At 34.5% G+C, this 12,109-nt stretch overlaps 1 protein-coding gene across 3 annotated transcripts in view; it reads left to right on the top strand.

The window, feature by feature from the left end:
* ATAD2B (ATPase family AAA domain containing 2B) overlaps positions 1–12,109 on the top strand; it is a 155,962-nt gene that overhangs the window by 92,423 nt on the left and 51,430 nt on the right. For all 3 annotated transcript variants that reach the window (XM_032652570.1, XM_032652569.1, XM_032652571.1), the window contains exon 19: positions 4,316–4,501. In XM_032652570.1, coding sequence (XP_032508461.1) covers positions 4,316–4,501 — 186 coding nt within the window. The remainder of the gene's footprint in view (positions 1–4,315; positions 4,502–12,109) is intronic.

Raw genomic sequence — 12,109 nt, 5'->3', positions numbered from 1 at the left:
AACTGTATTAATACTCTTAAAAAAAAAAAAGCAACAACTATGAGTCCCCTTACTGACATTTTCATATGTATTTTTTTCCCTCTTGTATTATTTCTACTGCTGATTTAGGAAAAAAGGGATTGATGAGTGTGTTATATTTAATCTTTTTCATTAATACAGAGTTATGATCGAATTGATAAATTTAAATATGGTCTGTTCAAAGCTTTGGAGTTTGGGTACTATATGGTGTTATGAGTAATTTCACATGGTCAGTAAGGTATTTTTTGGGGTGAAAATTTTAGTATTTTTTGTTCCCTAGAAAGAAATTGTATCTGGAAATTCTCAGGGGAAATCTGTTTTGGTTATGTGGCATTAAGGAATTACTATACTTACCTATGTGTATAATTTGGATGCTCTTGCTTGTGAAAAAGGATTTCTGGGTTTCTCCATAACAGTCTGTATATACTTTGGATACTCTTGTGTTTGTGCATGTGGGTACACATCTGTGTTTTACCACAGCACATTTTGTATTTGAATTGTAAACAAATTAAATTATCCTGGCCCAAATTGTATCACATTTACTGAAATTATTGATGTTTTTAGCAACGAAAATATCAGAAAAGGATTTTGGGTGTTTTTAATTTTCAAGAAATGTTGATTTGCATTAAATCCATTGTTCAGAAACTCTAGTATAGTTGTGTTTTATAACAGGCTGATTTTATATGCTTGTAAAGAAATTGAGCTTTTTATTTCTTGAATCCTGAATCTTCAGATCCCAGACAGTGCCTTCTTTTCACAGAGATGCTCAGTAAATCTTAGGTCAATAGAACATAAATGGAGTAAGTGACAAATATAATAAAGTTATCAGTAATGGAGACATATTATTTATTTTAACAGAGTTTTGATAGCATGGTTTAAGGAATTAAACTTATTTAAATAGTGCTTTTTAGTTTTTATAAAAATTGAGGACAAATTTAGCCCCCAAGATTTTTCTTTTACCTATGTTTTATAATTTTAGTACTGTAACGTGACCAAGACAAATTCTGGAAATTCATTGATGACAAAAAGTTGTTTTTCTCATATAGCCCCTTTTAGGAAAGTGAAAGCTGTACTGGCTTGGAGGTTTCTGCTTCAGGTACCTCTGTATTTAAAATTATTCCAGTTTTCAGTTTTTAATGAAAATGGCTTGTTATAGACTGTATATTCTTCATTTTTTAAAGATACAGTGAATTTTCACTCACTGAACATTTTAATTTGGCATCTAACGTACTGATTTGAAATTTAGCTTTTGAGATAAGGACCCTTATAAATATAGGTGCAGTTTATATTGTTAGTGCTTCCTTGCATGGATACTTCTAATTTCAGTGGCCTGATTTTTGCCTTTCATATCATTAATATTCAGAGAAAGTAGTTTTTGATATTTTTTAAATAAAGAAACTTAAAAAAGGTTATATAAGGGACTATGATGTCTGGAACAAGAAGAGGCCAGAAATACATTGTTTAAAGAATCAAAATGAACATTCACATACACTGGTGTACGTTCATTTTATTTGTGCAAGAGTGCTGGTCATGTCAGAGGTATTTTGAAACGGTTGGTTCAGTAATTTGGCCTACTGTCTTTTTTTCTCTATAACAGTTTTTCTGTTTTCTACTACACCTTGCACATCCACCAATCCAAGACACCCTGTAGGTGAGTATTTTTCTAGTTATCAAATGGCATCACTTGTTTCCAAGACAGTTGCCGCTTCACTAAAACTAGGCTTTATTTTTCTACTATAAGATATCTGGTTAATTGATTTCACAGAGTGTAACTTATTCCATAACTTCAAAAATTACCAGCAAACTGCTGAGGAGCCGATTTTACATTGTAGAAAAATCACAATAGGTTTAAACTTTTTTCTGAATTTTTAAATACTATTCTCAGACTCTATTCTTTTTTGAAATTTCATTTCAAAAACAGGAGAATTAGGACAGCTTGGCTATTTAAAGAAAATATGAAAGTTTATTTTAATATTCTGAGATAACATGGGGTAAGGAATTTAAAAAGGAAACTTGTTTTAGTAGTATTTTTAAATTTTTCTGGAAATTAAGGATGTTTTTCCTTTAAAGGCTTCAGAGAAAATTTTGAAAATATTCCCTGGCTATTGGTATTGCATATAGTTAGATTAATTCTCAGTCCATGTAATTATATATTCATGGACCAGAAAGGCAGAGCCTTTTTATTTTTCTATATTTGTCTTAGACTTTTTTCCTGATTTTTTTTTCCCCTCTAGGTTTTCAAATATAATTTCAAAAGGTTTACTTATAAAGATACTTTCCTAAAGTCTTTGGAAATAAAAAGGTTACTAGAGTATCATTATCATGTTCAGTTTGCTAATTTTGAGAGGTTTGGATGAGAAAAGGAAAGAAATAGAAAAAAAACCCTTATGTATCTAGTTCAGCCTTGCAGATAAGTTTAAAACACCTACAGTATTGCATTGTTTAACTTCTGGCTCTGTAAAGTTTTTTATTTATTATCACTTAACCTTCTGTTGCTTTGCCCATACTGTGATATTTGCTAGCAGCTAGATGTTCTCAACACGTATAGAAAACCTAACCTACAAATACTAGACTGCAAGGCAGTATTTCATTTTTTAAAAAAGGCATGTTGTCTCATCTCTCCCTGGGCATGTGGTAACTTGCATGGCTGAATTAGGGTAGGTAGTTTTGTGAGGTTTCTCAGTAAGCTGTGTAGTTTGTTACTCTTTTTCATATAATCGCCTTTCTCTCCCTGCTGACTTTCCCTAGTTTTATCAGCAACAGGTGTTGGTCAGTGTCTTCCACATAACATGCCTGATTTGGGTGGCATGTAATAAAAACCTTTTTTTTTTTTTTTGGAATCAAATGCCTCTCTTGCCTTTGTGCTCCTGTGTGGTTCCTTCCTTTTGCCAATATTTATGCTTGTTTTTCTCTTATGAATCTTCTACATGAACTTTGGAAAACAGTAATCCTTGGATTTTCAAGATCCAGGATAAGAGGGTGCGTGTTTGCAGAAAAGGTCAAAATTTGAGAGTCCTGAAGGAGTTGTACTGTACAACTGTTCTGGATTGGTGGATATGCAAATATTAAAGGAAGGGAAGGAGCAAATGTTACTTTTGATGTGAGTGATCATAACATCTACATTTCCGATTTGGGGGAAAATTTTATTTGAGTATCTTTCATCTGGCTTATTATTAAATTGGCAGTACATTTTATTTTACACAGGAGATTCAAAGCTATATAAAATATAGTATTTAAAAAATTCATGCAAGTGGTAGGCTTACTCTTTAAAGAAAAACAATCCTTTTGAATTTTAGGAATGTTTCTGATAATCCTAATCATTTAAATTATTTGATTCTTATTTCTGTATCTTGTATATTATATAGGTTAATTGAAATGTGTTTAAGAGAAAATAGTAGAGAATTTTAGAAGTAGAGTTCTCAAATTAAATCGAAGAAAGATAGTCATTTTTAACTTATTCTTACGCTCGTTAAAAGTATTTAAGAGATGTCATAATAATCTGTGAGAATTTGTTGATGGGCTGTTGAGCTGTTGTTGACTCTTCTGTAAAGGTCAGTAGTTCTGTTTGACAACTTATTAATAGCCAACCTGGTCTTTATTGGCATGTGTTGGCAGATTGTGACTGAAGCTATGGTTAAGACTCTTTTAACACCTGAGGGAACTTTATTTTCTATTTTCTGAAGTGGGAGTATCTCATAGCTTTTAGCTAATGTATTTATTGTTCTTTAGAGATTAAGGGTATTTTGTGACTATTTTATAGAAGATTGAATTAAGATAATGGGAGGTAAACAAGTGGTTCAGCAGGTAGTTCATTAATTTTAAGCTCTAGGGTGGTACATCTTGGTTAAAATATTTATTTAATTCATATGTTGAGCGATTTTAGCCAGTGTGCACGAACATGTAAGCTATGTCTCTTTTTCTTCTTTGTGCTTCCTGATAATCACTCTTAAGTGAGTGACATATAGGTACATGCTTATCTCTTTATTTGCAGCATATTTTATAGTGGTATTTTGCTTTATTTATATGATAGATAAGTGGAACAATTTGATGCCTTTATACTATTAATATATACTGAATAGGAATAATATAATAACAAAAAAATACTCCTTTTCTTAGGTGGGGTAAGGGTAGATAGAAGCTGTATGTATGGCTTGTGCATATCTTGAACAGCTTAAATACTGGGGCTGAAAGTAATTATAGTAACAGGCCTGACACATTTAATGTATTTGAGGGTTACTGTGTAGACTTTAGAATAATATCTATTTGAATTTTTAATGCCAGTTCTTTCCTTAATTAGATTTTTCGTGAAGCTCGAAGAACAGTACCTAGTATTGTTTACATGCCTCACATTGGTGATTGGTGGGAAGCCGTCAGTGAAACTGTGAGAGCAACTTTTCTGACTTTGCTACAAGATATACCGTCATTTTCACCCATATTTTTATTGTCTACCTCTGAAACCATGTACAGTGAACTGCCTGAAGAGGTAAGAACTCATTAAATATTTATCTTTTCTTATTATATGGTTTTAAAATAGTTGACGTAAATTTGGCACATTTTAGTTACTATAAAATCAGTACTGTCAAGGTTCATGCCTTGGTTGTACCATTTATTAGCCATGCGACTTAAGTTAGTTAACATTTTAAGTTTCAGTTTCTTTTTTGGTATGTATTTTGATATATTTCTCAGTGTTGTTGTGAATTTTGAGATAATTCATGCTTAGACCAGACCTCGACATATATAGTACCTACTAAGAAGATCTTAGCTGTATCATCATCAATGCCACTGTAATTATCCTTCTCATTCTTATCATCTGTTAGATTATTTGGTGAGATTTGACCTTTCATCACGTTAAGCTGAAGATTATTATGACTGTGCATATTTTTCAAATCTGATATTTAGCGTTTGAATTCAAATCCAACTCAATAGTAAAGATAAAAATCACAGTTGTTTCAGAAAAAAATTAGTAGATCACTCATGTGAATGAAAAAATTAGTAGATCAACTCGTGAATGAAATTGATTTTTAAGAAATTATTTTAACATTCTGAGCTTACTAGGATTTGAAATAATCTCCTTTCAAAATGCTTAGAAATATTTTGCCCAGGCAACACAGTTCTTATAAAAAATTTACATGTTTCAAATGCTATAATATAAATCTTGATCACATAGAATTTTATGATTCAGATTTTTTTTTTTACCAAGTTCTTTTGTTGTTTAAACTCTTATTATCTATCTTGTTGCTAAACTGGATTTGTACAACTTACTACTCTTGTTAAGAAAATTATATTAAATGTAGACTAGTTCATTTTTTGCTATTCAGAATCTGATATTATTTGGAGACCATTAATCAAAATATTTTTTATCACAGGGAGCAATATAGTGGAAAGATGTATGTAGTAAGAGTCAGAAAAACCTTGGTATTGACTTACTTGTCTTTTGATTTTGGATAAATATTTGAACCTAGAGTAGCTTCAGTTTCCTCACCTATAAAACGGGGATAATAACAGACAGGCTTGTTGGTGTGAGACAATATATGTGAGTTTATTTTGGAAGCTACAGAGCTATAATATGTTTGGTATTATATTAGTATTATAAAGTAAGAATGCACTCGAAATTGATTTAGGAGAGTGGACTGAACCTGGACATAACCTAGGAGCCACTTTTAAAAATTAGATCCTCACTGTCAACTAGTTTTATTATAATTTTATAAAAAATAAAGAAAATTGGGTTAATTAAGGGCTCTAGTTAGGAATATATACTTACCTGAAGTTTCCTTATGTTGTTTGAAAAATTTGTAAATAAAAGTCTTACTGGGGCTTCCCTGGTGGCGCAGATGGTTGAGAGTCCTCCTGCCGATGCGGGGGACACGGGTTCGTGCCCCGGTCCGGGAAGATCCCACATGCCGCGGAGTGGCTGGGCCCGTGAGCCATGGCCGCTGAGCCTGCGCGTCCGTGAGCCTGTGCTCCGCAACGGGAGAGGCCACAGCGGTGAGAGGCCCGCGGACCGCAAAAAAAAAAAAAAAAAAAAAAAAAAAAAAAAAGTCTTACTGAACCTGTCTTGATACACAGCAATTTTAATTTTGCCTATTCTTGTTGTCTATTTGCATATGTGATTATATTGGTTAGTTTTTTAAAAAACTAACATTGCATCTATATATTTTCAATGTTGCTATATTGTTATAATTTTTAGTGGATTCAAAAAGCCTACTGGTGGGCTTCCCTGGTGGCGCAGTGGTTGAGAGTCCGCCTGCCGATGCAGGGGACACGGGTTCGTGCCCCGGTCTGGGAGGATCCCACATGCCGCGGAGCGGCTGGGCCCGTGAGCCATGGCCTCTGAGCCTGCGCGTCCGGAGCCTGTCCTCCGCAACGGGAGAGGCCACAGCAGTGAGAGGCCCGCGTAACGCATAAAAAAAAAAAAAAAAAAAAAAAAAAGCCTACTGGTGAGTAGGCTTTTTTCATTATTTGTTTACCAATAACCTTAATTAATAGCTAAAATATTAAAAATTTACTAGCATTGAATCCTGAAATTTCAGCCGCCTCCCTTTGTCTTCTGTATTCTTTGCCCTTATTATAGCAAATAGCTACTAAAGCTATCATGGATATTCACATTTGTGGGTGAAGATTATAGGGTTTTTCTTAGACTACTGATTACATAACATTTTATACTAATTGTCCTTAGGAAAGCCTCCTCTGCCCCCAAGGCTTTCATTTTAATTTCAGCTTTGCCATTAGTATATTGCTTTGTTTAGGTCACAGACTGAAATAGTAGTGAATAATGCTTAGCACATACTGATAAATATTTGGTAAATGAATGAAAAGCATGGAGAGTTGCAGACTGAGTAACTAGGTTAGCAAGGTGCCAGATCTATGGAAGATGACATGAAGTAGACAGTGGGTATCAAAAACTAAGTGATTCTAAAAGAAAGAGAGAAATATCCAGTTACTATAGTGTATTTAAGAAAATACAATGGTAAGTTAAAATAACAGTAAGATACAGATTTTAACCTATGAAATAGGCCAAAAAAAAAAGTTGGATAAACTCTCTCCAGGACAGTTCATATTAATAGATTTAAATACGTCTATTCATTTTAGGTCAGCAATACCATTTATAGGTAAGTAGTTTTTCATAGATAAAAAAGATACAACACAGAAAGTATCATAGCTTTTCTTCATGGACAAACACAAAGATACAGCACAGGCAACACAAAAAGTACAAGAGTATTTATCATAGCCTTTCTTCATCAATTGGAAACTAAATGTCCTAGAGTAGAGGATTGATTATAGTGGATTCCTTCCATGAAATACAATGAGACCATTAAAAATATTGATGTAGAAGACATTTAATGTCATGAAAAGATGTTTGAATGTATTGCTAAAAATTGCAGATATTAAAACAATATATATGGCATTATCTGGGTTTATATAGAAATAATTATATATTAGGTATATAGTCATATATAAAAAACTATATGTAACTATTAATAGAAATGTTAATAGTAATTATCTCTGGGTCTTAAGATTATAGTTATTTTTGTTACCTGTTTTCTAAATCTTCTGTAATAAGTGCTGCTGTTCTCATCAGAAAATAAACTCATTCAGAGATAAGGTTCTCTACTCAATTTTTAAAAACAACACCTAACAAAAAAATTAGTCATCATGGGACTAATATTAGGGATACAAAAATGTTTTCTTTTGGTGGGACAGAGTGACAACCTCATCTTTTGGAGCCCTTTTAAAATTCTCTTGTAAATGTGTCTTTGTATAGCTCTCCCTTTTTAATCCCAAAGTGAGACAATGCATTGGGATATTGAGAAAAACATTAGAACTTCCATTCATTTTTATTTTTCATATTATCTTAAAAATGTGTGTGTATGTTTCATAATAGAAATAGTAATATTAGAATAGTACATTTAAGTAAGTATGTATATATACTGGAGGGAGTATTTTTTAAAATTAATTCATTAATTTATTTTTGGCTGCATTGGGTCTTCATTGCTGCGTGCCAGCTTTTCTCTAGTTGCAGAGAACGGGGGCTACTCTTCTTTGTGGTGCGCGGTCTTCTCATTGCGGTGGCTTCTCTTGTTGCGGAGCATGGGCTGTAGGGGCATGGGCTTCAGTAGTTGTGATGCACAGGCTTAGTTGCTCTGCGGCATGTGGAATCTTCCTGGAGCAGGGCTCAAACCCATGTCCCCTGCATTGGCAGGCGGATTCTTAACCACTGCGCTACCAGGGAAGTTCTTTTTTTTTTTTTTTTTTAAGTATCATTTATTGAGTTTGATATGCACAAGTGTCAAGTCTGGAGGTAGTATTTTCAAATTTTTTTACTGATGAGGCGTTTCATCAAAAAAAAAAAAAAATTGGAAATCATTGTGCTAGACCAGCTGTTATCAAAGTGTGATCCAAGGACCCTTGTGAGCCCCACAAGACTTTCAGAGGTTTGTCACATTCGTCTTTTTTGTATTTTGCAACTATGTATCTTCTTGAATATGGTTTTTTTTCATGTATACCAATCAGAGCAACATTACTGTAACAGATTGAATGCAGAGGCAGAAAATCAGAATCCAGTTGTCTTTTTTTTCTTTTTATAAATTTATTATTTATTTTTGGCTGCTTTGGGTCTTTGTTTCTTTGCCCCTTGGAGGGAGGGGGTGCTGGGGGGACTACTTTACATTGCGGTTGCACGGGCTTCTCGTTGTGGTGACTTCTCTTGCTTAGGAGCACGGGCTCTAGGCGCGCGAGCTTCAGAAGTTGTGGCTCCCGGGCTTAGTTGCTCCTCCGCATGTGGGATCTTCCCCGATCAGGGCTTGAACCTGTGTCTCCTGCACTGGCAGGCGGATTCTTAACCACTGCGTCACCAGGGAAGCCCCAGTTGTCTTTTATTAAGCCAGACATAAGAGAGATTTGAAGAAATGTAAAACAGTGCCACTTTTCTCACTAAATTTTTAAAATATATATAATGTTTTATATTTTGGAAAAATATGTCTTTCAAAAGAATATATGTTTTACATTTATTTTATTGAAGTATAGTTGATTTACAGTGTTGTGTTAATTTCTGCTGTACAGCAAAGTGATTCAGTTATACATATATACATTCTTTTTCATATTCTTTTCCATTATGCTTTATCACAGGATATTGAATATAGTTCCCTGTGCTATACAGTAGGACCTTGTTGTTTATACATTCTTTTATTTAAAAATAAATTTATTTTATTTATTTATTTTTGGCTGCATCGGGTCTTCATTGCTGCACGCGGGCCCTCTCTAGTTGCGGCGAGCAGGGGCCACTCTTCACCGCAGTGCGCAGGCTTCTCATTGCAGTGGCCTCTCCTGTTGCAGAGCACGGGCTCCTGGCGTGTGGGCTTCAGTAGTTGTGGCATGCGGGCTCAGCAGTTGTGACTTGTGTGCTCTAGAGCGCAGGCTCAGCAGTTGTGGTGCATGGGCTTAGTTGCTCCGCAGCGTGTGGGATCTTCCTGGACCAGGGCTTGAACCCATGTCCCCTGCATTGGCAGGTGGACTTTCAATCACTGTGCCACCAGGGAAGCCCTATACATTCTATATGTAATAGTTTGCATCTACTAATCCCAAACTCCCAATCCAACCCTCTCCCTTGGTAATCACAAGTCTGTTCTCTATGTCTATGATTCTGTTTCTGTTTAGTAGATAAGTTCATTAAAAGAATATATTTTTTAATGTTAACATGTAATAGGTTTTAAATGGATACATAATTTGGAAGGTTCTTAGTTTTAATTTTTAGTACATAAATATTGACAGATATAATCCAGATAAGCAGAAGCTCTTTTGGGTTCTTGAATAATTTTTAAGAGTTTAATAAAGTGTGGAGACCAAAATATTTGAGACTCTCTGACCTAGACCACAAGCTCTTTGAGAGGAGGGGACTGTCTTACTGCCCTTTACTTCCTGACACAGTGGAATTGCTTAGTAAATGTTTGTTGCATGAAAGAAGAAAATGTTGAATCATCACAAAAGCTTTAAGTAACTCCTGCCTAGCCTCATGCATCTTTTTTTTTTTTTTTTTTTTTTTTTTTTTTTTTTTTGCAAAATTGTAGTGTAAGTAAATTTACTTCTGTGGACCCTGAAGACCTTTTCTGAGAATAGTAGGAGAATTTTAGTTGCTATATATGAGAATTGCAAGTTATTTCTCTTCAGGAGAATTAGAAAAAAGAATCAAAGGTTGAGCATAGTAAAGAGACTTTTAAACAAGGAAGCAGATAAAAGTAGAAATATTTGCAGGAAGGAAAGCAGACTTTGCAATTGCACTTAAATTTCTGAAGAGATTCACGGTATGTACTTTGGCATTAAAGTATGGGCAGGCTCAGAATGGTATAATTCAATATATTAGAAGTGAATTTTAAAGAAATGTCTCCTCAGCTACAGTGATGAAAGTAAAGATTACATACAGTATTTTGTCTTCTCTGTATTTCATGTCATTTTGTATCTCTCAGTTTAATCGTGGGACCTGGGAGGTAAAAATCAGTAACTTAAGTAGAAACGTCAAGTAGGGACATTGAAAACTCAGGTAAATGATAATGTATACAAGAGAAATATCTTAGTATTAATTTTTTGGTTGTAAAACAATTTTATGATTTCTTAAAATTTAAGAGGAAGGTGATCCTCCCAAGTTTTTCTTTTCTTTAAAAACGGTATAGTAAATGAACATGAATTACTACTATTTTAAGGTATGTTAAATACTAATATTTATTTTTACTTGATGGATTGTTTACCTGTTTTGTTTTAAGGAAAGCAAACTTTATTTATGAAAACTATTGTAGATTCATTTCTGACCTCATTTTCCACACCTTTTCTCTTTGAGATTTTGAGGGGTTTTTTTTGGTTTGTTTTTTGATTTCGAGGTTTTAAACCATTAATTTTGCCCATTACAGAGGTCACATGGACACTACCTTCAAAACTGGGGGCTAACAATTCTAACATTTTAATAAATGAGGTAAAACAAAAAATTTGCTAATGAAAGAATTGCTGCTATTTATGCATCTATGTGCCAGGCACTGTGTAGGTTAATCATATATATTATCTAACATATGTTCTTAAACTGTTCCGTGAGAAAAGTATTACTTTCCCATTTGACAGATGAAGAAACTGAGGCCAACAGGGGTAAAGTAACTTGCCTAGGGTTTTACAGCTAGTGGCAGAGCAAGGATTCGAACCCAGGTTTGTCTGATTCCAAAGGCTATGCACTTATAATGCCCTGTACTCTTTAAAACTACAGAGAGACAGTTTTTGCATATTGTGATGATTAGGCTGATGAGTGGTTAGGGAAATGGCGTTTTTTTGTTTGTTTGTTTTTTTTTGCGGTACGTGGACCTCTCACTGTTGTGGCCTCTCCTGTTGCGGAGCACAGGCTCCGGATGCGCAGGCTCAGCGGCCATGGCTCACGGGCCCAGCCACTCCGTGGCATGTGGGATCTTCCTGGACCGGGGCACGAACCCGTGTCCCCTGCATCGGCAGGCGGACTCTCAACCACTGCGCCACCAGGGAAGACCGGGAATGGAGTTTTGTATTCATCAAGTTAAGATCATTGTTCATTCATCGAAAATGTATTGCCTGTTCTGTGCAATGTAATGTAATTTATTTAAGACAGTGTCTATTTTCTTCACTCTTCCATTCACAGTGTCTAACTGCCTAACACAGTTTCTACACACACACACACACACACACACACACACACACAATACTCACACATAGATGCATGTATACACATACATATTTCTAGTACAGTATCTTCATTGAATGAGATAAAATAGGCGAAAATTCAGCTAGCCACTGTTCTCCAAGAATTTAAAGTTTAGAGGGAGGGGAGATCTGGAAAAAATAATACAGTAGGAGAAGTGCTATAATAGTAGAATATATAAAAGCGTGATCCATAGAAGAAAAAAATTGATATGGTAAACTTTATCACAATTAAAATCTTTTATTCTTTAAAAGACACCATCAAGAAAATGAAAAAAAACCCCAACAAATCACGGACTGGGAGAAAATATTTCAAATATATCAAATCACATATCTGGTAACACATATCCAGGATGTATTAAAAACTCTTTCAGCATAATAATGAGAC

The sequence above is a fragment of the Phocoena sinus genome, chromosome 13 (assembly GCF_008692025.1).
Source record: "Phocoena sinus isolate mPhoSin1 chromosome 13, mPhoSin1.pri, whole genome shotgun sequence".
NCBI classification, from domain to species: domain Eukaryota; kingdom Metazoa; phylum Chordata; class Mammalia; order Artiodactyla; family Phocoenidae; genus Phocoena; species Phocoena sinus.
Note: the sequence above shows the minus strand (reverse complement) of the source record. Positions and strands in the feature narration are given on the sequence as shown.